General features: G+C 41.3%; 1 protein-coding gene across 1 annotated transcript in view; it reads left to right on the top strand.

The window, feature by feature from the left end:
* Positions 1-27,247, top strand: part of LOC115458920 (serine/threonine-protein phosphatase 4 regulatory subunit 4-like) — a gene marked incomplete at its 5' end in the record, with an annotated part of 224,254 nt that overhangs the window by 131,502 nt on the left and 65,505 nt on the right. The window contains 3 exon segments of the mRNA XM_030188773.1: positions 2,643-2,787; positions 15,727-15,768; positions 15,870-15,944. Coding sequence (XP_030044633.1) covers positions 2,643-2,787; positions 15,727-15,768; positions 15,870-15,944 — 262 coding nt within the window.

Here is a 27,247-nt window from a genome sequence, read left to right as displayed (position 1 = left end):
TTCCTATTAGCTTGGGTACAGTCTACTAGTCCTTGTGTCTAACCTGCCGACTGCCAGAACCCGGACATTCCCTGCCTGGCTGCCTTGCCTTCGCCGAGGTGCCAGGGGGCACTCCTGGATCCTCATTCCTGCTGTTCCTGCTTGCAAGTTCCAGTTCCGGTTTTTCCTGTAAGCCCTGCCGGCCGCCCGAACCTGAGGGCTCAACCCTCGGGGAAAGGTGGTCAAGCGTAGGTGAAGCCTAGGTCCAGTGTGTTCCAGTCCAGCGGGTTCCGGTCCCGTGGGTTCCGCTCCAGTGTGTTCCAGTCCAGCGGGTTTTCTCCTGTATGTTTCAGTCCAGTGGGGCCCTCCAGTGTGTTCCAGTCCAGCGGGCTCCACTCAAGTGCGCACCCGTCCGGTGCGTTCCAGTTCCGTGTATTCCTGTGTAGAACTCCAGTCCGGGGTTCCGGTCCAGTTTTGTCTTATCTCTACCTTGGAGGTGATCTTGCCTGCCACTGCCGCTCCACGGTAGTGGCCCAAGGACTCACAAACCCAGTGCTCCCGGGGAGGAAGCCTGACAGTATGCCAAGGTCCTCGAGCACGCGACAGATGTTATCATATCTATACTCTGTAAGCCACATTGAGCCTGCATAAAGGTGGGAAAATGTGGGGTACAAATACAATAAATAAATAAATATTGTCCAAGGTCCCAGAACACTGTCAGTCCGCCCCAGGGCAGGGTAAAAAAATGTGGACATTCATTCCCCATTGCAGAAGGGGAAGGAACGTCCATGTCTAAAAAGGTCATATCTGGAGTTAGACCACCTACCTGGAACGTGCAGGGGACCCTTTTTGGCAGGATTTGTAACTGTTTGCACTTACCCTGTGTTGCCAACAAAACATTACAAAGAGTAAGTGCAAAGCCTGTGAGATACGTACAGGGAGAGTGCTAGTGAGATCCAGCATGTACCACACAGGGCATTTATATGCTCACCCCAGCCAGAGCTTCCATATCCCCAAAAGCTGTGGTGGCGCACCCCCATACCTATGCAACCCCAGCCCCCACCAGCAGCTCCAAAGCCTCTTCCCACCCATCCCCCACTAAGTTCCAATCCTCTCACAATGTCCCATTGTCCAGTCTCCCTTCTGACTCCTCCTAGTGATCAATCCCCTCCAGACCCCTGTGCAACACTCGATCCACCTCCTGACCCCCCCTCCACATCATGATGATCAACCCCCTCTGCCCCCCCATACAGTGGCGATTCACAAGTTTATTTCATTTGATAATGCGTATCAGATACATCTACAAGGTGTACAAAAGTAAAATCAATAGTAAGAAAATAAAAGGAACACCATAAAATCAGGATAGCAAGAAAAGAAGGTGTACTTGTAGTCATGTACAAAGCAACCCAAACCCGGTCTGCCATCCATTTCCCAAAGCTAAAGCCGCATCAGTCATTTAAAAAAGTTCTTTTGAAGTAGTTGTCTTCAGATCTTTTGTGAATACACCAAAAGCCACCCCAACAACAAAAGTGGCAGCCTCCCATAGCTCTATTCTACCTACCGCCCCATACCCCCTCCACACTCACCGGTACCTATCCTGGGTCATGGCAGTGTTGCTGAGCAATAGCTGTGTTTCACTGAAGCTGCCTAGGATGGTGCCATGATCCAAGTTGGCACCTCTGCCATCTAGTAGTGGTGGTACACCCCCATATCTATGCCCCCCAAGTAGGTCCAGAGCCTCTTCCACCCCACCCCCACTAAGAGTTCCAATCATCATCCCATCCCCTCCCACAATGTCCAATTGTCCAGTCTCCCAACCCCCCTCCCAAATGGTTGATCCCCCCTGACCCACCCCACAATATCCAATCTCCTCCTAGAAGGCAGAGGCACCCCTTTTCAATCCTGGCACCATCCTGGGCAGCAGCAGTAGGTGGGAGAGGATAAGGGCTATGGGGATTGCTGCTATTGTGGCCGAGGGAGAATTTGATGTAGGAGGATCTCTGCTAAATGTGTGGGTGTTGTCCAGAGGAGGATGGATCATCATGGTTTGGGGGAGTGTTGGGAGAGGGATCATACATTGCAGAAGGTCGGGGGAGATTAATCATCACAGATGAGACGGATCAGATATTGTGGGGGGTTGGACAAAAGATCAGATGTTATGGGGGGGGGACGTCGTGACAGCAATATGAACGTCTGTGTTGCTATTGCACAACATAGACGTGCATGTGCTGTGAAATGGATGTCTCCGTACCTGCGTGTTCAGCACCCATATTATGGATGGCTTTATTTCTGAAATGGCTGTTCTAAAATAATAAGGGAACTTAAGATGGTCATGTCTTGAGTGTCTGATTTCTCCTTTCTATGTTCTTTCTAAAATGCTCTTCCACATGAGTAATAATAATGATGGTAACTTTTGGATTTTTAGCCTGCCTTTCCAAATAAAGTTCAGGATGGCTTTCAGCATTTTTAGAATTTAGGTGCAATGAATTTAATTTATTTGAGATGAGAGCTATTACTATCTCATTTGCATGGCTATGTCATTTTCATTTAGAATCCATTAGGTTCTGATTTTGACTATTATAATATAGGATACTATGATTGCAATAGAAATATAAAGCTAATGCCAACAGCAATAACAATTCTTTTTTCTTCTTCACGCATAGAATGAAAATTTGTTACATGTTGCCAAAACTGAAATCTACTCTTAAGCTTCCCACTGACAAAGTTTTGTTACAACAACTCGAACTATGTGTGAGGAAACTACTGTGCCAGGAGAAGGATAAAGATGTCCTGAGTATAGTAAAACGAGTAAGTATTAGCAGCTCCAACCGTTCAATTACAGAGAGAAAAATTGTAGAATTACTAAGACCTATTGGCAGCCATTTTTTCTTGAGATAGTGAAACAAACATAGAAATGCAAACCTCTTCCCTGACGAAGTGTAACGAAACCTGGCCATGTCGGCAGAGGTTTGAGCTGGAAGAAATCGCTGCTGCTACTTGCTTTAAGATAAGTTAAGCTTAAGCAATATTTTTGAAAAATTAATTGAAGATAAATAGTTTTTAAGATATAAAGAGTAAAAACGCAAGAAAAAGATAAAAATCTGCGGGTCGATCTATGAAGATGTAAATGACACCATTCACAGCTTGGGGCAAAGTCCCGTATGGTGGAAACTTTTGAAATATCTGAAGATCCCCGGATATCAAAAAAATTTATGTTTATTTGTCCATTGATGATGATAGATATTGAGAAGCTGGTTTGAATATATTATGTGTCTGGGAGACTGATCATAGTTTTTTTCATAGGAATACAATGGCATCTCTAACGTTTAGCACACGCCTATTTTAGCGCACGCTAAAAACGCAAGCGTGTCTGGGTAAAAGACCCCCTAAGCTTACAAGAAGACAGTACAAAATGTTATAGGAAACATTCATTATTTGGTAAGACATAATACTGTGAAAGACAAAAGATAAACTGTAGGTGGAACAATTCCAAGTTTAAAAATTGTTCTGAGAAAGTTTGGGAGAATAGCCAAGTTTTCAAACCCTTTTTAAACGTCCAGTAGGAGCTCTCAAGATGCTAGTCAGGAGGGAGGGCATTCCACAACATGGGAGCAGAACAACAAACAACAGAGTTGCAAGAGAAAGCAAGACACAACTACATAGGAGTGGGAATAATCAGGTAGTTGTCCTGGGAAGATCTGAGAGTTCATGAAGGCATGTGCAGATAGTAGATGAAGCAAGATAAGCTGGAATGCTAGCAAACAAGACTGCATGTACAAGAATAAGGATCTTGAATCCAAGCTGAAAAAGGAAGCCACTGGAGTTTCATAAGTAATGGGCTGCAATGGTCCAAGTGTTTAGCATGAAAAAGTAATCAGACTACAATATTTTGCGTGAGTTACAGGCGCTTCAGTTGATACAGTGGAAGGCCATCAAGCAATGAATTACAGTAGTCTAGGCAGTTTAGTATCAATGGATGCATTAGGATGGTAAGAGCCTTATGATTAACATATGACTTCAAAAATCTCATGCACCTTAGAAAGAGAGAGCGCTTTTCAGTACTGTCATGGAGACAAATGGAGGAAAGCTGAGGTCGTGATTGATTGTGATCCTTAATGACGTTATACTATCTGTGACTGCAGTGATGGAGAACCGTTAATCTGTAAACAACATAAGAGAGGTCTCTTTTTCCTAGAAATCCAGAGAGCTTCAGATTTGGAAGAATTAAGGATAAGCTTGTTTGCAGCAAGTCAACCAGCAATCTGGTCCAACGTACGATGAAGATAACGGGTGATTATATTCTGCTAGTCATAGTGAGATGCCTCCACTAGCAGGATCTCCTAGTGAAGCACCACATCAGGTGAATATCTTCGTCCTGGATTTATATCCAGCAAAGGAAGGAGATGATACCTTGTTTAATGCAGCCCAGGATTCTTCCAGACCAGACTGGAGATGAGATCTGGGACTTTTCCTAAATGCTACAATATTATCAAACACAGGTTTGCTGAATGTTACAGTGGGCATTGAAAGACTGAATATTCAAAAAATAAAAAACCTAAAGACCCTACAACCTGTTCTAATATTTAGATCCTTATAGGGGGATAATTCTTCTTATCAGCTTTTTACATATTCCTTTGCTGTGTCATTACTGAAAAAGAAATTGATTATAATCAGCAAAATTTCAAAATTAGGAGTCTATATGCATTTCCCCCGAAGCAGCTGGAGGTGAAACAAATGGCCCTTGTTGGGATTACTGTGTGCACTTTACTGTGATTATTACTTGCAATTTTAAGACCACTTCAGCAATACTTTGGATTGAGAGACTGGTAGAATAAATCACTGTGGGATAAAGCTTAGTCAAACTCTTACAGCTAAGGGGGGAATTCATCAAGCAGCATTATGGCCTTAATCCATCTTAATGCGCATTAAGGGAATTAGCGTGCACTAAATGCTAAAAGCCCATAAGTATAGAATGGGCTTTTAGTATTTAGTGTTCACAAATTCTGTTAACGCATGTTAAAAGCCATAACACCGCTTGATGAATTTCCCCCCTAAATCTTTATGAAAAGATTGATATGGAGTCTTACCCTTTAGCTGGTGCTGATTGGTTGGAAATCATGTGGCCACTGTTTTTTTTTTCCATCTGTTTTTTTTTTACCATTAGTATTTTTCTTCTTATGATTTTGAAGTGTAGTTTATTGTTGAGTATAAAATTCTCAACCTATATGGAATCTAAATATTATAAATAGGTTGTGGGGTTTTGAGGGTTTTTGATTCCTGTGCTGTTATTTTTTTTGATTTTTCATTTTTCAGTATCCAGCCTTTCAGTGCCTTATATAATATTCAGCTGACTTGTATTTGACAACATTGTATTATTTAGTTGTTTGCTGCCATCTTATTCTGTGCTGCTGATAGAAATTTAACCTCTCCCAAATCAAATTAAGAATGTGGACTGGTATAAACCAGGAATTGGAAGGAAAACAAAATTGCCTCATTGATCTCAAGACTTAGAGGTACATTCATCATTAGAAAAAAAGATGCAGACAGTACAGAATGTTGCAGGTAGACTAATATTCTCTAAATCAAAATATGAGAGTAACTCCTTTGTACATCACACTACATTGGTTACCGTTTGAAGCAAGAGGGATTTTTAAACTCTGCACCATGATACACTCATTTTTACATGGCAAAATGCTAGAATACTTAAACCTTTGAATAATACTACCTGAAAAGAGAAGGAGAAGGCTGAAAGGAAATCTTCATGACCTGATATTTCTATCATTAAAAGGTATCAAATTTAAGAGAATACACTCAATAACTATCGGCAAAATGTTGGAACAACAAACCAGCGACCATAAGATCAATACCAGAGTACGGAATCTTCCATAAACAGTTGAAGACTTATCTATTCAAAAAACACGTGTTAAGGAATTAGAAACTATGAGTACAACACCCAATGTCATTTTTTTCTTGAAATACTTCCAACCTAAAATGTCTTTTTCTTTTGAAATGTCTTGAGCCTAAAATGTAACAATGTACTTGATCTCTTGATTTAAATTGCGCTGAACTCAGTATGGGAATGCATACGACTAATAAGAAATAAAGTATCGCTGAGTTTTTTAGCTATGGGGATATCCATGCCCATACAATACGTCCTATTGGACTTTTTATATTATTGAGAGGAGAAGAAATGAATTGGTGTGGTGTGATGTGAAGAGAATTGGAGAATACATACATCAGTTTGGAGAAATGGAGAGACTAAGAGGTTTGACAGGTCTGGGATTTTCTCCCAGACCTGTCAAACCTAAGCCCCCCCCCCCCCCCAACACCAGGCTTGGAGGTCCCCAAACACTAAAAAGACCTGGTGGTCCAGTTTCTCCCTTATATGGTAGGGAAGCCCCGATGGGGTGCCACCATTTTTGAGGCGGCATTGGAGTGCTACTCCCTCCTTGTCATTTGAAGTTATGGGGGAGGGTTTGGGGCCATTAGACCTACCAGTTTGGCATGGGAGGTCCAGCAGCCCTCCAGCCCTTTCTTCTATAAGGGGTGGGGGATCAGGTTAGGGTAAGGGGGTGTGCAAATCACCAGGGGAGGTCCTTTCTGTCAGGGGGGTTGAGTCATCTTCTGGACCAGTCAAACAACTTCTGCAGTAGGATTGTGCCTTGGATACATGCCCAGGCACAATTCTTCTGCAGAAGTACCCCTATGATCAGAGCTAATAGGACGCCTAAAAGTGCAAGCTCTGATCATAGGGGGACGTTAATGCCCCCTATGTTCTGGTGCTAATTTTAGAGCGCTGTTTGGAACAGCGTGGGGCTTCTGATCATCAGCACATGATATGAGGCTACAGGGAAGTAGAATCAAAAGCACCCACAGGAAATATTTCTTCACAGAAAGTGTGGTGAATGCCTACCCAAAGGAAGTGCTGGAATTCCAAAAGGAGTGGGATAAACACAGTGATGGATCCCTAAATGGCAAGAAGATGGAAACCAAGAATGGAGCATCTCAACTCAAAACAGTTGAGAAATGACTGTTGTACTTATCATAAGAAACCATAGAGAAAGTAACCTGCACTGTGTGGCAGGTACAACTCCCCCCCACCCCCCCAAATAAAAAATATGCATGGGGAAGGCCACCTACACTGAGCAGCAAGTACTGCCGTGCAGTGGCGTAGGCAGAAATTTTTAACAGGGGATGTGTCTCCCGTGGCTTCATGCCCCCAATACCGTAAAGTCACTTCTGCTCTAGTCTTCGCCCGGGCAGCAGCAACAACACTCATAGGCTGCCTGCGGCCTGCACTGGGACTTTCTCTCTGAACCCTCCTGCCCTTCACCAAACAGGAAGTTGCATCAGAAGGGGCGGGATGGTTCAGAGAAAAAGTCCTGGTTCAGACAGCCTATGAGTGCCACTGCCTGGGCAAAGACTTGAGCAGAGATGATTTTAAGGCATGGACGGGAGGGGGGCGAAGGGCCGGGTCTGACAGAGGGTGTGTATGCAACACACACACCTTGAATAAATACGCCACTGCTGCTCTAGCAACCTTACTGGACGGACCACATTGCTCTCGTTTATAACTGTTTTAAATTTCTGCTGTGCGTAACTGTAAGGAAATGTACATTTTTATTAGTTGATTACAGGACATCAAGTGCCTCAGTTAAGTATTTTAATTTTGGAGAAACATCTGTTGGAGTGAATCTGTTTGTTCCTGCAAGAACATTCCAAGTCGCAGAGTCTTTCCCACTGTTGTGAGGAAACTCAGAAGTCCCAAGGGTTAAACAGTGACCCAGCAGCTCCTTGTTAAGCTCCTTTTTTCTGATAAGATATGAAAGTGGGAGGAGGGGTTACAAATAGTTTGTTGGCCCTGCTAAGCATCCTTTCTAACATTTAGATATCTGTTTTGAGGATAGGTGTCCAAATCTAGAGTCCCAAATTGAGTCTGATAAATACATTATATGGCAGTAGGTTGATATCCTCATTCCTTGCATCTCCCTACTTCCTTATCTTGTTTAAAGCACACCACCACCTTGAATTCAGTTTTACTGTTGGTGTTTGACTTTTTACCCTTAATTTCACATTATCAACTAATACAATCTAACCAAGTATTTTATCCTAGATAGTTTACTATCAGGCTCATTTTCAAAAGAGAAAAACATCCAAAAAGTGACATGTCTGCATTTGGACGTTTATCTCACAAAGACGTCCAAATCAGTATTTTCGAAACCTATTTTTAGACGTCTTTCTCTGAAGTCCATCAGAAGGACGTCTAAATCTCAAGGGGGGCGTGCCAGGTGTGTGTTCAAGGTGGGAGTTGGGCGTTCCTAAGACTTAGATGTCTTTTAGCCATTATGGAACAAAACAAAAACGTCCAAGACTAAAACTTAGATGTTTTGAGCTAGACCTGTTTTTATAATGAATAGCTGCAGTGGGAATTGAACCCACTTCCCCAGGATCAAAGTCTTCTGCACTAATCACTGGGCTACTCCTCTACTCCACACAAGAGGTGCCCCAAATTACCAGATGACCACTGGAAGGAATCGGGGATCACCTCCCTTTACTCCCCCAGTGTTCACTATCCCCCTCCCACCCCAAAAAATGTGATTAAAAATATTACTTGCCAGCCTCTGATGTTATACTCAGGTCCATTAGAATAGCATGCAGGTCCCTGGAGTAGTCTAGTAGTGCTGCAGTGCACTGCAGACATGTGGACCCAGGCTTCTTCCTTCCTCTACTTCTTACACTTGTGGAGGAAACTGTGAGCCCTCCAAAACCCACCCGAAACCCACTGTACCCATATATTGGTGCTCCCTTCACCTGTAAGGGCTATGGTAGTGGTGTACAGTTAGGGGTAGTAGGTTTTGGGGGGCTCAGCAGACAAGGTAAGGGAGCAATGGTGAGATGTGTACCTGGGGGTATTTTATAAAGTCCACTGCAGTGCCCCCAAGGATGCCCTATTGCTTTCCTGGGATGTCACTTTTCCACTATTCTACCTGATGCCAAGCTTTCTATTTTTTATAACATCTGAGCCTTGTGTCTATTGTTTATCATTAGATTTGGGCTTTGAATTCAGCTCTATAGATGAAAAGGAGGTCTCATTACATATATCTAAATACCAGAGTGTTATTTTTCCAAACTTCAGAGCAAGAATGTACATTCCCTAATTACCTGTCCCAATGCAACTGAAGCTTTTACTTCCTAAGTGCATGTAAATGGTTTCATCCCTGTGTGGATTCTTTGATTCCTTGTTAGGCTTTCTTTCCAACCAAAGCTTTTACCACACTCAGGACATGCAAATTGTTTCTCTCCCGTGTGGACTTTCTGATGCACTGCACTATGAGATTTACAACCAAAGCTTTTACCATACTTAAAACATGTGAATGGTTTCACTTTATTGTGGATGTTCTTGTGGATTTTGTACGTTTTGCATTTGGATGTATTTGTTTGAAAATGAACCAAAAAATAAAACATCCAAATCACAAAACATTTTTCCAAACAGCATTTTCAAAAGGAAAAGATAGACCTTTTTTTGTAGAAAATTACCTTTCCTGTTCTGATTTTGGACGTTTTACAAAAAACATCCAAATTCAGACTTAGATGTCATATCCAAAAATGCCCCTTGTGCATTTGACTTGCCCAAAGTCACAAGGAGCAGCAGTGGGAATTGAACCCATGTTGCCAGGATCAAAGCCCGCTGCACTAACCATTAAGCCACTCCTCCTCTGGTTTGGACGTCTTGCATTTGGAAGTCTTTTGTTCGAAAATGGACCAAAGTAAGGATGTCCGAATCACAAGACGTCCATAGCATTTTGAAACACAAAAGATAGACGTCTATCGTTTTCAAAAATGACCTTCTTTCCTGTTCAGAATTTGGACGTTTTTGTAAAACGTCCAAATTCTGATTTAGATGTTCTATCGAAAATGCCCCTCCATGTATTACTATTTGTATTTGGCAATTGAACAAATGGATTAAGTAATTGGCTGTTCTCTGAGGACAAGCAGGACTGTAACTCCTCATGCATGGTGACATTACTGATGGAAACTGTACCCCAACAAATTTTTCTGAAAGCATTTAAGCTGCTCACCATGCAAGCGTGCCTCTTCCTGCCTGCTACTGTCGCACGGGACACCCTCAGTCTATTTTTTCTGCAGAGCTGGTCAGATGATTTTCCACTGTAGTCATTCAGTTCCTCAGAATTTAATTTTAGCTTTAAAATTTGTAAGTCCTGTCCTGTTGCATGGTTTTGACATTCTCCTGTTAGTCTCTTAGTCAGGTGGAGCTCTTCAGACCTGTTTATGGGCTTGAGCACCCATTTGAGTAATTTTTGTCAGAATTGAGTCATTTAATTTTACCGTAGCTATTTTCCAGATGACTCCAGTGGTGTAAAAAGGTGTTCATAAGAATAAGAACGTAAGAATGGCCATACTGGGTCAGACCAATATCCTGCTTCCAACAGTGGCCAATCCAGGTCACAGTGCAACAGAACATATCCATCATGGATACCTCCTCATGGTGCCGCAAACAAAATTCATGATAGAGAAAAGCAGAGAGAAAGGCTTTTTGGAGATAAGACCTGTCCATGGATATCAGAAGCATTGGTCTCCCTTAGTTCAGGAGCTGCATAAACATTGTCTGGATCACCCTCAACACTGATCATCAGTAGAGCGCATCAGTAGTGGTCATCATCCTATCTCTGCCCAAAGAAGAGAGAGGATTTGACCTCATCTTCATTGGTGCTGAGGGAGCAAAGTACAGGGAATTGGGTAGAGGCCAAGGTGTCTTTACATCACTCACCTTTGAAGTGTGGCACCAAAAGCACTGAGAAACCAAGGTTATCAGTATCCTCAAAAAGTTCTTGATGTGAAAAGACTGCTCCATTCCATTGGAGAGAGTGTGCCACCTCTACAGACCCAAAATTCCAGTCCCAATATGATTCCAAGTAATTCAAGAGGGTGTGGCCACTCCTGCTGTGATGCTTCTGCCTTTGTTAAAGGCAGTCTTCGAGGAACAGCTCATGCAGAAGTTTGAGGAGCAGATGGAGCACTTCTTAGCTCAGTATGATGCTGCAGCTTTTGACATCATCAATGTCAAGAGCAGGGCCAGCCCAACTTGACACCCACACCCTGCCTGAAATAGAAATCTTAACACTGAGGCCTGTAAAAGGCTTGGAGCATCAAGGGAGGAAGCTTCAGAATGCATTGGTGTCTCAATGCCATAGGAGGTCTGACCATGCTGTCAGTAGTGTGAGACAGGCAGAGAGTCAGACTTTACCAGCTAAATGAGTCTGAGTCAGATTGCTCCTGAGGAGAAGCCAGGGAGCTTCTTGGAAAAATCCACTGGTCTCCCTTCAGAACCCTCCTTACTACATGAGAGATGTAAGTCCCCTCTAAAGGAACTCTCATTCACTCATTTTATGTGGGAGATACCTCAGGGCATCCCATTTTAATTAGAGATGGAGGAGGAACCCAAAGCAGAAACAATGGATATCCTCCAATTGCTTAACAATGCTCCTGGTTGTGACAGTGCCCATTCACAGGATCCTGAAGGATTTGAAGATGAGAATATGGGGGTCCCCCTTTCTAGACCTCCTGTTAATAAGAAGGTTGACTCTGTATATATCATTCAGAAGGCTCTGGAATTCAAGAAGTAACAGCTTTCTCGCTATTCTATAATGGCTGAATCTGTTCTCAAAAGAGCAAAGAGTTTCAAGACTCGCTCTTCAGTGCCCCTGGGAGGAGAGGTTCAGACATTGGAGTCTTTTGGTATGAGGGTCTTTCAGAATGCTATGTTTCCTCCCACATAACATTCTACCACCTCTACAGGGGCATGTACTTGTGGAACATAGTATGCAGTATTGCAGAATTGGCAGCCACTCTTCATAATCTGAGGAACTCTGCTTGCTAGTAGCCAAAAGAAAGGATTGTGGAAAATATGTAGTCCAAGTAACTTACTATATCTTTGAGACATCATCAAGGGCTTCTGCTATGGGGATTGGTACCTGCAGACTCAACCTCAGACAAGATGTACAGGAAGAGCTTGCTGACATGCCATGCCATAGAGAGAATCTTTGTGGAGATAAGGTTTAGAAAGCTGCTTCTGTCATCAAGCCCCACACCCTTGGGACCCTCTCCAGCCCCACTTCCAATCTTGCCTCCTCATCCAGGAGAAGTTTCTTTTGAGCAGACCATATACTTTGGGTATGAAGCCCATCTAGATGAGCTCCCAGCCCAGTTTAGATGCATGTGTCGTCAGATTTTCCTGAGTCATAGGAATTTGGAAGGGGATTTCTTTTGCCAGATTTCATTGATTTGTCTATCAGGACATTCAGGACTGATGACAGGTATGACATTCTGGAGATTCCCTTTAGACTGTGTCCACTGGGTGGATAAGTGCATTGAACTTATCTTAAATGGAGATGTGCTGTGGGAATGACATGCAATGTTGAAGCCATGTGGCCTAGTATCCTCAACATTTGACCAGCTGATACTTGCTGACTCTCCTAAACTTCTTAGAGCTGGTTATTCTTTGCTGTAAAAGAAATGCAGTTGCTTGAGTCACATCTAGCAAGGCTCCTATGAATTCCAAGTTTTGTGATAAACCTAAATTTGCCTGGGAATAATTTATGACGAATCCTAGCAACTCCAAATGGTGCTCAAATGTTTGAGCACATAGATATTTCTGCTCCTTCCTGAGTTGCGCGCATGACTAGCCAATTGCTGAAATAGGGAAACACATGCACTCTCAGTCTACATAGATATGCTGCGATGACTGTTAAACATTTGGTGAACACTTGAGGTGCTGCTGCGAGGCCAAATGGCAGTATGCAATATTAGTAATGGTGTTTCCCTGTGATAAATCACAGATCTTTCTTGTGGCATAGACGTATATGGATTTGTTTATGCATCCTTTAGATCCACAGAACATAGCAAGTCCCCATTTTGTAGGAGTGGAATAATGGAGCCTAAAGAAACCATCCTGAACTTTTGTTTATTCATGGCCCTCCCATATTCTTTGTTATCAGGAATATTTGGAATAAAATCCCTGCCCTCTTTCCCATGGTGGAATGGGTTTGATGGCATTGCCCTGCAGCTCCTTGTGGCCCTGGGTAAGTCACCTAACCCTCCCTCAAATAACCTTAGATTGTAAGCCCATTAGGGACAGAAAGTATCTGCAAAAATAGTATATATGTAAACCACTTTGACAGCATCTACAGAAAGGCAGTATATCAAGTGTGGAATAAACATAAACATAGAGCCAAGAGCCATTTGGAATGCTCTAAAGGCTTTCAGGGATCAGTTATTCAACAAGATGATCCTAGTTCAGATGGACAACCTAGTGGCCAGGTATTGCATAAAGCGGCAAGGAGGGTCATACCTTCTTTGATGGAAAACTGTTAGAATGTGGAAATGGACCGTTCCTTCTGGAATGTGCTTCAGGGACATGTATGTGGTGGGCAAGGGCAGTGTCCTGGCAGACAAACTGAATCAAGCTCTGGACAACACAGTTATCCACAGGATCATTCAGAAGTAGGCTGTCCCCACAATAGATCTCTTTTCCGCTGTATTCTATAAGGTGCCTCAATTTTGTTGCACGTTAGGCTAGTCTTGTTCACCTTCCTCCTACCTTGGTGGGGGAGGGGCGGTCTTCTGTATGCATATATGCATATCCTCTAATACACCTCATAGTGAAGAATATTCTAAAGCTCAAGCAGGACTGGGGAACTCTGATTCTTATAGCCCCTTACTGACTGAGAATAAATATGGTTCCCACTTCTGTTGGACCTTTTCTTCAGATGTCCCATGAGACTGGAATGTTTTCCAACACTGATCATGCAACAGCAGGACACTCTGTTGCATCCCAACACGGTGTCCCTAGCCCCTGACTTCTTGGATGTTGAGATGTTAATATTAGCTTCTCTAAATCTACTTGACAGCGTGTCTAAGGTCTTGCTAAGTGCCAGAAAAGATTCCACTAAGAAAGCATACGGTATTGCCCAACACAAAAATTGTGCAATACCTTCTACATCTATTAGAGGTGGATCTCAAGAACAACTCACTAGAGTTTCACCTTAGTGCATTTGGAGCTTGTTGGGTAGAGGGTAAACACATTTCTGTACAGCTTTTAGTTTGTTTTATACTGTACTTGTTGCCTATGAAGCTTCCCATCAAGTGTCCTGGAACCTTAATATTGTTCTTACCCAGCTGATGAAAGCTCCTTTTGAGCAACTGGATACCTGCCCCTTGAAGTACCTGACCTTGAAGGTCTTATGTTTTTCGTAGAAGTTACTTCAGAGCGCAGGATTGGTGAACTCCAGGCCCTAATAACTTACCCACATTATAGTAATTTTTTTTAAAGAGTGGTTCGGCACAATTGTCCAAAGTTCTTTTCTAAGGTTGTTTTGGAGTTCCACTGTAACCAGACAATATAGTCCGTCCAACCTTTTTTTTTTCCCCCAAAACTCATGTGTACAAAGGTGAACTGCATTGCACAATTTGGACTGCAGGAAAGCCTTGACCTTCTACCTGGAGCAGACTAAAGCCCTTAGAAAGTCTATCAAGCTTTTTGTTTCTTTTGACCCAAACAGGATGGAGGCTGCCATCAGCAAACATATACTTTTCAGTTAGCTAACAGACTTCACTTGTGCTCAGGATGACTAACTCTAGAGGTCATGTCATGTCTCATAATATCAGAGCTAAGGCTGTATTGGTAGCCCACTTGAGGTCAGCCAAAGAAGAGATTTACAGACTGTCCATACATTCATATCCCACTTCTGTCTAGATCAGGACTCCTGACATGACAGTAGGTTTGGCCAGTCAATCCTGTACAATCATATTTGTGTTTTAGAATCCCAGCTTCATTATCCTAACATGGACTTCTGTCCATATATTCATATCCCAGTACTGCCTAGATCAAGACTCCTGACACAATAGTAGGTTTGGCCAGTCAATCCTCCAGATTCTGTTTGGAGTTTAGAATCCAACTCCATCTCCCCAAAGGCCCTTCTCTTTCAGTTCCAGTCTGCCTTCCAAAAAAAAAAAAAGCCAAATAAGATTTATTTTTTAAAACATGGCCTGTTTCACCAGAAATATTGGTCTTTGACTGTTGTGATACCACTTGTTCTCTGGTTTTCTCCTTTTATGTTGAAGGTGGTCTGTTGCTAGGAAGTACCATGCATGAGGATTCACTGTCCTTCTTGTCCTTGGAGAAAATGAATCTACTTACCTGTAGCAAATATTCTCTGAGAATAGCAGGACTTGAATCCTCACAACCTCCCCAAGGAGTTATATTTCTCTAGCTAGTAATGGACTGAGAAGGTCTTCTATGACAGCAGCAGGTGGGAACAGGCACCCATTGTTCGGTGAGTAGCCCAAATGCTTCTCAACAAAGGGCTGGGGTTACAGTTCCTGCTCTGGTCTCAGTCAGTGATGCAAACACCCACAGAAGGTGATCCACAGGAAAACCAAAGACAAGCGAACAAAAAGTGGAATAAAGACCTTGTTCAGGAAGACACTCGTTGTGAGAGGATTTTTATTGGATCCACTGTTTGTTCGTTTGTCTCAGTCAGTGATGCCACTCTGCATGAGGATTCTAGTCCTGCTGTCCTCAGAGAACATCTGTTATAGGTAAGTAACTTTGTTTTATATGTTAGGATAGGAACTAAGTCTGTGCTGCCTTAGATGGGCACGTTATCCTACAGATCACTACCTTACCACAGAAAATCCATTACAGTGAATCTTTTTGCTTTTTTACAGACTGTGTTAGAATTAGACAGAATGGAAATATCCATGGAAGCCGTAAGTACTATGGAATATCTTTGTACTTAAAGGTGTATTTTAAAACAACATAAAAATGCACTCTTATTATTGACTTTTTCTATATTTTAAACTTAAAACAGTTTCAGAAAAGGTATTATGAGAAGGATATGCTGGATCAGGAAAAAGAACGTGAAGAGCATCTTCTTTTGGAAATGGTATATGCAAGTTTTTTACTTAAAATTTTAGAAGAACAAAGTACACTACTTTATTTAATAATTATAGCATGTTAAAGTATAGAACTGGCAGAATTGTACTGTTTAATGCATAGCGCTACATCAAAATATTTTATTTCTGCTCATCTGCAGGACTGAACCAAATGTCACAGAGTTGATGATAACTTTGAAAAGTTTTCTTATTAATGAAATATGTGCATATGAGAGAATTGTGGGTATAGCAGTATATCCTCACTGGTTTACACCTAATATATATCTAGGTGGGACCTGTGAACCAAGAATGGAACCAATGTGAACCTGGTCATTGTTATTCCGTACTTCTTGGTGTTTTTAGACTTTGACATCTAGATTGTAACGGTAAGCTAATCATCCATTGATTTCAGCATTTTCCTGCTGTCTTTCACATCTACCCTCGTATATAATACCACCTCCTTACTCTTCTTTTAGTCCAGAAAGCAGGATTCAGGATTCTTGTTTCTGACTCGTCACTAGATTTCATTATGAGACTACTTGTCGCAGTCAGCACTCCTTTAGCAATCTCTCACTTAGGGGCCCTTTTACTAAGCTGTGGTAGGGCTACCACGCAGGTATTGCGTGCCAAATCAACCCTACCGCCAGCATAGCGCGGGTGCTCGGCGGTAGTTCTGAAGTTGGCGCACGCAGTTTCCTACCGTAGAAAATAATTTTCTCATGCAGGGGGGGCATTCCCGGTGGTAATCGGCAGCGCTGCCACATTTGCACACGCTGCCTGATTACCGCACGAGTAGCACGTGAGCCCTCACCGCTTTCTAAATAGGTGGCGGTAAGGGCTCAGGCAGTAAATAGCCACACGCTAATTTTTATATTAGCACACGGCCATTTACTGCCCCAATTTTAAAAAGGCCTTTTTCCTGCCATGTTAAAAAATGACCCAGCTCACGCCAATTTCACATGCCAAAACTAGCGCAGGTCTCTTTTTACTGCAGCTTTGTAATAGGGCCCCTTAAGGACCAGGAGAAGCTTTAACTAGAATGCTCCCACTTCTGAAAATTAAGATTAAAAATAAAGAATTCAAATTTTACTTCCCTGATTTAGCTAATAATATCAAACTATAAATTGGAAAATAGGCTTGATTAACATTTTAAATGATAATTTAAAAAATAAATAAAAACTTACACTTTCTCAGATTTTTATACATCTACAAACTTGCAAACGTCATTGGATTTGTTTATAAGACAGCATCTTATCTAGCTATGACAACACAATTTTCCGAGAGAATTCCAAAATCTAATAGGCAATTGTAGAAAAATCTATTGTAGATAATTGTAGAAAAACATACTATGATAAATTAATAGGACTGATAAGCTTGATTCTAAGAAATTGTTTAGTTTAGTGAATTCTTTGACTAGTGTTGATAATTTCAACTCTATATTGTGGAACCTATTAAAGTGCTTTTGATTCAGTACCATAGAATATGTACAATACAATAACCTGGAGGAAAAGACCTCAAAGCAACCTGGGGTACTCAGTGACAATATCACAGAATTATTAGTACCAACCAGAATAATTGCATCATCTCTGGCCAAAAACCTCCACTGTAGAAGTATTTTTAATACAGTTTTTAAATCCAAGTTCTATATTTTATGCCTTTTATGTGTTTCTGTATTTCTTTCTTAAAATGTAATCCTCTGCATACATCATGTATCGTATGTCCTCTGGCTTTTGTATCAGAATTCACTGTAGATACTATAAGGCATTTTTCTCAAAGGCTTTCACCACCTCCTGACAGGGACCTGTTTCACCCACTGGCTTTCTCAGAGGGGGCTGGTTACTTCTATGCTGTTTCAGCATCGTACATCTCTTAAACAGTCAAACATGCATCAATGAGTGGGTCAATCTTCCCAGTGCTTCTGGTTTAGCACTTTATTTTAGAGGTATAACCAAAGGGATCAGAAATCAACTAATTCAAAAAGGTAGTCCCTGTGAAGATTGGGATATAACAAGTCCTAAGATCCCGGCAGATAGAATCTAGGAACAATCTAATATTATTAAAGTAGAGGATGTTGGAAAGCTGTTAGGAAAATATTCTACATCTAATTATGAATTGGATATTTGTCCTGCCTATTTTTTAATAATTATTTATTTAATGAATTATAACAATATCAATCCAAGTAACGAAAACTTGTGCAGAAAAGCATATTGTAACAGAGAAAATACAGAAGAAAGAAGTGATTAGTTCTGAAAAAACAAATGCAATAGTATTGCTATTTAAGTAATATATACTTTCAACGGTATTATGTAAGCCACATTGAGCCTGCAAATAGGTGGGAAAATGTGGGATACAAATGTAACAAATAAATAAATTGTTATCATAATATGCTAAAGCCCACTACTGGGGATCCAAACAGTTAACTGAAGAAAATAAAGTAAATAAAGAAAATCTTTCTCATTAAGCCTTACGCTCACTGAAAGAGAGCCAAAAAAAGAGGCTAGGTGTGTTGGGTCCAAAAAAAATATATAATATATTTAGCATCTTGCAAGGTAATAACATATTTACATGGAAATTAAAAAAAAAAAAGTTCATCCCAATCTTATATAAATCAGGAAACATAGATTATCTTTCACTCCTAAGCATAACCTTTCTGTTCTTGAAATAATTCTTGAGTATCCAGTCTCTATCTGAGCTGCTACAGAGTGTAATCATCAGTGTTACTTTAAGTCTCAATTGTCCAGATTCCAAAAGGATTATCTAAAGAGTCCAAAGTTATATTTCCAGGTGCAATTTGTTCCAACCATAGCTTCTGTGGCAGATAATAAGCTTTAAGAATACATGTGATCCATGCAAATATCTCTAAGAGAGATCTTATCTCAAGAAACTTAATGAATCTCAAATTCACACTCCTAGATATGTTCTCAACATTTTCTAAGAGCACAGACTTTTAACATTGTTAATTAAAGTGTAGCGCAGTTTGAGCCACTTTAGTAACTTTTCCAGAAGGTTCTTTGGATTCTGATACCTCAGCTTTTAAAGCTTACACATTTCCTATTCTTTTTTGTAAGTCGAGCATCTAAATTGCCAAGTCCTTTACAACAGGGACAATCATCGTAAATAGATCAGAAATAGCCACCATATTTTTCCTTGTCCTGCCTGTTTAATGAAGTCTCCCCCGTATACAGTTATGGATTGGATAAATAAGCAACTGGGGTCTGATGGCTTTCTGGTTACAGGTGGTGATAGTATTAACTTCTAAAGAACAATAAAGGTGATGCTCAAAAGATTACTAACTACAGACCTGGTGATTCCATTCCACTTCTCATCAAGGTACTGAAAGGTTGGGTTACCACACAATTGGAATGTTGCTTAGACAAATTTAAAATTTTACACATCTCCCAATCAAGCTTCTATAAAGGTTTGAGCACAGAAATTGTGATGGGCTCCTTAATTGCATTAGGGACTAGTTTGTTAAGCCAAGGTCTAAGTTCAGTAATTATCCAGTTTGATTTGTCAAGCACCTTTGATCTTGTAGATCATGGACTTCTGTTACAAATTCTAAATGAATTTGGAATTTGTGACAAATTTTAGGTTGGTTCCATGATTTTCTGACTGGGAGATTGTACAAAGTGAAGATGCGAGGATATATATCTGACTCATGGAGAGCTTGTTGTGGTCCTCAGTGCTCCCCGCTTTCACTCATGTTGTTTAATGTCTTAGTGCAGTCATAGGAAGTTGCTTTTGAGAGAATTAATCTGAAATCATTCATATATGTGGATGATCACAATGTTGTCTAAGGTATCATTCAATAAATAGTTGTACTAAATTCATACAATATACTCAACAACTATTGCACTTACAGTGGGGGAAATAAGTATTTGATCCCTTGCTGATTTTGTAAGTTTGCCCACTGACAAAGACATGAGCAGCCCATAATTGAAGGGTAGGTTATTGGTAACAGTGAGAGATAGCACATCACAAATTAAATCCGGAAAATCACATTGTGGAAAGTATATGAATTTATTTGCATTCTGCAGAGGGAAATAAGTATTTAATCCCTCTGGCAAACAAGACCTAATACTTGGTGGCAAAACCCTTGTTGGCAAGCACAGCGGTCAGACGTCTTCTGTAGTTGATGATGAGGTTTGCACACATGTCAGGAGGAATTTTGGTCCACTCCTCTTTGCAGATCATCTCTAAATCATTAAGAGTTCTGGGCTGTCGCTTGGCAACTCGCAGCTTCAGCTCCCTCCATAAGTTTTCAATGGGATTAAGGTCTGGTGACTGGCTAGGCCACTCCATGACCCTAATGTGCTTCTTCCTGAGCCACTCCTTTGTTGCCTTGGCTGTATGTTTTGGGTCATTGTCGTGCTGGAAGACCCAGCCACAACCCATTTTTAAGGCCCTGGCGGAGGGAAGGAGGTTGTCACTCAGAATTGTACGGTACATGGCCCCATCCATTCTCCCATTGATGCGGTGAAGTAGTCCTGTGCCCTTAGCAGAGAAACACCCCCAAAACATAACATTTCCACCTCCATGCTTGACAGTGGGGACGGTGTTCTTTGGGTCATAGGCAGCATTTCTCTTCCTCCAAACACGGCGAGTTGAGTTCATGCCAAAGAGCTCAATTTTTGTCTCATCTGACCACAGCACCTTCTCCCAATCACTCTTGGCATCATCCAGGTGTTCACTGGCAAACTTCAGACGGGCCGTCACATGTGCCTTCCGGAGCAGGGGGACCTTGCGGGCACTGCAGGATTGCAATCCGTTATGTCGTAATGTGTTACCAATGGTTTTCGTGGTGACAGTGGTCCCAGCTGCCTTGAGATCCCCCCTTGTAGTTGTAGGCTGATTTCTAACCTTCCTCATGATCAAGGATACCCCACGAGGTGAGATTTTGCGTGGAGCCCCAGATCTTTGTCGATTGACAGTCATTTTGTACTTCTTCCATTTTCTTACTATGGCACCAACAGTTGTCTCCTTCTCGCCCAGCGTCTTACTGATGGTTTTGTAGCCCATTCCAGCCTTGTGCAGGTGTATGATCTTGTCCCTGACATCCTTAGACAGCTCCTTGCTCTTGGCCATTTTGTAGAGGTTAGAGTCTGACTGATTCACTGAGTCTGTGGACAGGTGTCTTTCATACAGGTGACCATTGCCGACAGCTGTCTGTCATGCAGGTAACGAGTTGATTTGGAGCATCTACCTGGTCTGTAGGGGCCAGATCTCTTACTGGTTGGTGGGGGATCAAATACTTATTTCCCTCTGCAGAATGCAAATAAATTCATATACTTTCCACAATGTGATTTTCCGGATTTAATTTGTGATGTGCTATCTCTCACTGTTACCAATAACCTACCCTTCAATTATGGGCTGCTCATGTCTTTGTCAGTGGGCAAACTTACAAAATCAGCAAGGGATCAAATACTTATTTCCCCCACTGTATTATAGTTATAAATCTTCTGAAAGAGGAAAAATATTGAGTAAATTTATATATGGCCTATGTGTCACGGTCCTCTTGGAGTCAGGAGTTGCGCTGGTGGGCAGCAGCACTGGGAGGAATCACTCACGTTTCAGAAAGCACTGCAAGACCTGTTCCAACTGGACTCCGGTGCACCCATGATGACATTAGACACTGAGCGGGGCATTTAACATCCCCAGGTGCAGGTTTAGGTGTTCTTGCGTCGAAGCTGCCCTTCTTGCATTCTTGCTCCTGTGGGTCCTGAGATGCCGTTCCTTCTGCCTCTGCTCGACAGCTGCCATTCTGCTACCTTGCTGTTGGATTCCAGTGAATAGCTGACTTTGCTGTATGTGTGGTATTCCACTGTGTAGTATTCCAGCGTCTGTGTGTGTGGGTTCCTGTAACACCTTCAGCATCTGTTTGTGTGTGGGGGTTCCAGTAGCCTTTTGCGTCGTGTGTGTGTGTTCCGGCAGCCCTGTGCTTCGTTGTGTGTGTGGGTTCCAGCAGCCCTGTGTTTCGTTGTGTGTGTGGGTTCTAGCAGCCCTGTGCTTTGCTCTGTGTGTGGGTTCCAGATGTCTTGTGCTTCATCGTATGTGTGGGTTCCAGTAGCCTTTTGCGTCGTGTGTGTGTGTTCCGGCAGCCCTGTGCTTCGTTGTGTGTGTGGGTTCCAGCAGCCCTGTGTTTCGTTGTGTGTGTGGGTTCTAGCAGCCCTGTGCTTTGCTCTGTGTGTGGGTTCCAGATGTCTTGTGCTTCATCGTATGTGTGGGTTCCAGTAGCCTTTCGCTTTGTTGTGTGTGTGGGTTCCAGCAGCCCTGTGCTTTGCTGTGTGTGTGGGTTCCAGCAGCCCTGTGCTTTGCTGTCTGTGTGGGTTCCAGCAGCCCTGTGCTTTGCTGTCTGTGTGGGTTCCAGCAGCCCTGTGCTTTGCTGTCTGTGTGGGTTCCAGTAGCCCTGTGCTTCATTGTGTGTGTGTGGGTTCCAGCAGCCCTGTGCTTCATCGTGTGTGTGGGTTCCAGTAGCCTTTCACTGTTTTGTGTGTGTGGTAGTCTTTCACTTCATTGTGTATGTGAGTTCCAGTAGCTTTTCACTTCATCACGTGTGTGTGGGTTCCAGCAACCTTTCGCATCCTTGTGTGCGAGTGGGTTCCAGATAAGCTGCCAGCTTCTGTGTGTCTTTGAGTTCCTGGGCCACTACAGCTTGTTCGCTTACCCATCTCTGGTGTTGTCTAGATCCAGACGACACTGACCCTATTGTGGGCCTGTTACGATTCTGCTACTGGGGTTCTGTCTATTATAGACTTCCACTATGTACCAAGGGCTCACTACCCCTAAAACATAACAATACGTTTCTTTACAAAAAGTAGTTTATGAATTATTTTACAAGGTTGTATTATGTAACAAACATCAAATTATAAGCAGTTAAACAGGATAATGTTTGGAACAGCATTTTGCATAAAAGTGGTTACACCTGTCTTCCAATAAGTTTATTAACAGGCTTATTTTCGAAAGTGATCGCTGGCGATCTCTCAAAAGCGGTAAAATTGGTATAATCGAAAACGGCATTTTTGACACCATTGCTGCTTTCCCATCGCCACGCCAGCGAAAGTTCAAAGGGGGCGTGTCGGTGGTGTAGCGAAGGTGGGACATGGGGCATAGGCGTGGCTACCAGATGGCTGGCTTTCGCGGATAATGAGAAAAAAAGCGGCGTTCATCAGTATTTCGCCGGGTTTACTTGGCCCTTTTATTTTCACGACCAAGCCTCAAAACGGTGCCCCAACTGACCAGATGACCACTGGGGGGAATGGGGGATGACCTCCCCATACTCCCCCAGTGGTCACCAACAAGTGCTTGCCAACAAGGGTTTTGCCACCAAGTATTAGGTCTTGTTTGCCAGAGGGATTAAATACTTATTTCCCTCTGCAGAATGCAAATAAATTCATATACTTTCCACAATGTGATTTTCCGGATTTAATTTGTGATGTGCTATCTCTCACTGTTACCAATAACCTACCCTTCAATTATGGGCTGCTCATGTCTTTGTCAGTGGGCAAACTTACAAAATCAGCAAGGGATCAAATACTTATTTCCCCCACTGTATATTTATCTTTATTACATCAATTAATCTCATAAACTTAACAATTATTGTCTAAAATCCCCATACATTTATCATTCATTCATCCATTCACTCTAATTCAAATCTAATATCAAAAAACTATTATCAAACTCTATAACATTAGAATTCCCGGAATCATGGTATCACATATAATTTTTTAACAAAATATACCATTTTCAATAGCAACACTGGTGTGAAACTTGTTAATTACAATGTCAATCAAAGCACTTTTTCTTCATTACGATCTTATCTTGATCTGTTCATAACCTGATGTAAACTCCTGTAGCCGTGTGAAAATCAGTCCATTGATTAAGTCAATTACCCACCACAGCAGGTTTAAAGCGAAGATATATATCGTAAACCACAACTGATTTACTGTGTGCTGTAATCCTGAATGACAATAGTTCCATTCACCGTAACTCCACTCTTCACGGGACTAATGTTGAATCTTTTCCTTAAATATCAAACTGCTTCACTGAAGCTGTCCTCTCATTTGTTTACTGAAACAATTGTACACGGACCCTACACGATCGTGTTTCGCAAAATTTGCGTCTTCAGGGGTCAGTAATCTAAGTAAACAACAATAATAACATACATTTTTATTTCTCAAACATTGTTTAAACCCTTTTAAAACCCGATATTATAAACTCTTACCGGCTCTACAAGTGGCCAAACATTCAACAATCCTGGATGTGCTGGTGGCAACGCCTCAAAAGACGCCCACACATGCGCATACCAAGGCTTCAAGGAGACTAAGTTTAAATACCCTCTCACAAATTCACCAATCCTGGACATGCCGGTAGCCACGCCTCAAAAGACGCCCACACTTGCACATACCAAGGCTAACTTTAAGTATCCTCTCACAAATTTAACCATTCCACTTCTTTATTTAACCCATTAGGGCTTACAGTGTTCCAAAGGTAAATTAACCTTTGTTCTTTTCGCAATAGCATGCGAGGCACATTACCTCCTCTCTCAAAAATAATATGACTCAAAACTACAAAGCGAAGATCCTGGACTTCATGTTTGGCATCCACCCAATGTGAAACCAATGGAGCTTCCATTCGTTTAGTACGAAGGTTGCTAAGGTGCTGCGCTATCCTAACTTTAATCTTCTTAGTAGTTAACCCAATATACCATAATTCGCAGGGACATTTTATGCCATACACACAATTTGCAGTATTACAATCAGTGTGAGCCTGCAAACGATATATTTTCTCTGAATGAGGAACATGCACTTCATTAACTTGCATAGCATAACTACAATATACACACCGATTGCAACTCACATGGCCCAAATCCTCATGTGTTACATTACAAGCAGTATTATGCCCTGCCAATTGTTCACCTAAATTTCTCCCTCGAGAAAATGCAAACCGAGGGAATTGCTGGAAAACTTTATGAATACCCAATATAGACCAGTGACGTTTCATAATTTGTATGATTTGACTAGATGACTTAGTGTAAGGTAACACACAAGTCAACGGATCATATTTTACAGATCTATATTTCTGGTTATCACATGATGGGTGCCATTCGTTATGATTATTAAACGCTCTCTTAGCCGCTTTCTTTAAAATTCTATCAGGATAACCTCTACATTGAAAACGTGAAATCATCTGAACAGCTTGATGAGTGTATTCTTCACGGGAACTACACAACCTACGAACTCGAAGCAGTTGGCTGGATGGTATACTGTTTTTTAAACCAGAAGGATGGTGGCTGCGATAATGCAGTATTGTGTTGCGGTCAGTTTCCTTACGGTAAATCTTAGTAATAAATTTACCATTAACCCATTGGATGTTAACATCCAAAAAATTCACCTCTCGATGACCAATACAATGTACAAATTTTATATGGGGGCTCACTGTATTTAAAATTTCCAACAGCTTTAGTAAATTATCTTCTGTCCCTTGCCATATTACCAAAATGTCATCTATGTATCGTAGCCATTTAACTACACCCTTAAAGTGTTGATTTGTATATATATACTGCTTCTCTAACTGGTCCATATACAAACATGCAATGGTGGGGGCTACTGTAGCCCCCATCGCAACTCCTTTTATTTGATGAAAAAATTTTTCTTTAAACTTAAAAAAGTTATGATAAATAACTAACTCAGCTACTTGGCCAAGTAAAGTTATTAATTGATTAGATAACTCCAAAGTTTCCAATAATCCCTTAATCATAATCACAGCTTCCCTTTGCGGAATATTTGTATATAATGCGGTAACATCTAATGTTACCAAGCATACCTCTAAATTAGCGTCAACTTGTACATTTTGCAAAATATTAAGCAAATGATCTGAATCTCTCACGAAAGACGTTATGGACTTTAAACAGGGTTGCAAATGAAAATCCAAAAATTGAGAAAGCGGTTCAAACAGCGATTCACATCCAGAAACAATGGGACGACCAGGAGGATTTTCCAAACTTTTGTGTATTTTTGGGGTGAAGTAAATTATAGGTATTTTTGGAAATTGTTTAAACAAATATCGAAATATTTGAATAGAAATAACACCTTTCTCACAAGCTTCCTTTAACAACTTATACACCCGCGATTGATACTGGGTAGTAGGATCTTCCTGTAACAGGTTATAAAATGTTTGATCGTTTAACTGAGTAAATGCTTCTTGTTCATACTTCGATCTATCTTGTACCACAACTCCTCCCCCTTTATCAGCTCTCAAGATTATAATATTTTCGTCCCTCTGTAAATCTACAACTGCTTGCCGCTGCAAAGCTGTCAAATTACCATACTGTCTCCCCAAAGTTGCTTCTAATTTTTCAAGATCATGTAATACCCATTGTTGAAACGTCGCAATAGCTGAATCTATAGGACCATGAGGAAGCCATGTAGAGGGCAATCGGTGTGTTTGCAAAAAAGACTTAGATTGACTAAGTAAAATGTCAGATTCAATAGTATCATTCTCTCCAAAAAATAGTTTCAAACGTAGTTTTCTAAAGAACTTGTGCAAATTAATGCGGATATCAAACGCATTATGGAACTGGGTAGGAACAAATGTAAGCCCCAAGCTTAAAATTTGATATTGAGTGGGACTCAAAGACTTCGATGATAGATTAAACACTATCAATGAATCTTTCTGCCCTGTCGTTTGGGGCGTACTATAGGCTGAGTATTCATTTCTGCTGTTTGTTGTCCTGTTAAAATAGTTGTTTTTAAAGATGTCTCAGTGTGGCCACCAATATTACTCATTATATTACTCTCATTCCCGTGTTCTTCTCCTGATGAGTCACTTGAAGAGTTGATAAATGTGACTCGCTTACCCTTTTTATTTCGTCTAGATTTTCTACTTTGATTCATCCACGGATAAATGAAACCCTTCGTATAATCTAACTCGTCTCTCTTGTATTTAGATATTTTTTGAGATCTAATTTCTGCTCGATATTTCTCAATCACTTGCATATGTTCTTTATGTTTAGCTTCATAATTTTCTACTGATGACATATTTTTTAGCTCATTCAATTTACTATTTAATTCACAAGTGCTGTCATCTACTAACTTGTTCAATTTATCAATAGTAATGAGCATTAAATCCAAAGAACATCTTGAAATTATATCATTCCACCTTTTCACATAGTCAGAATCTTCTAGGAATCTCGGCTCTTTATACAGCCGCAGACCCCTAGGAATACGTAAAGCCCGACAATATTCTATTAATGTCATAGCATGAAATTCTGATCTAACTATGTATTTATGTAGTCTCAAAATGTCTACCCAATCTA

The sequence above is a fragment of the Microcaecilia unicolor genome, unplaced genomic scaffold, assembly GCF_901765095.1.
Source record: "Microcaecilia unicolor unplaced genomic scaffold, aMicUni1.1, whole genome shotgun sequence".
NCBI lineage: Eukaryota > Metazoa > Chordata > Amphibia > Gymnophiona > Siphonopidae > Microcaecilia > Microcaecilia unicolor.
Note: the sequence above shows the minus strand (reverse complement) of the source record. Positions and strands in the feature narration are given on the sequence as shown.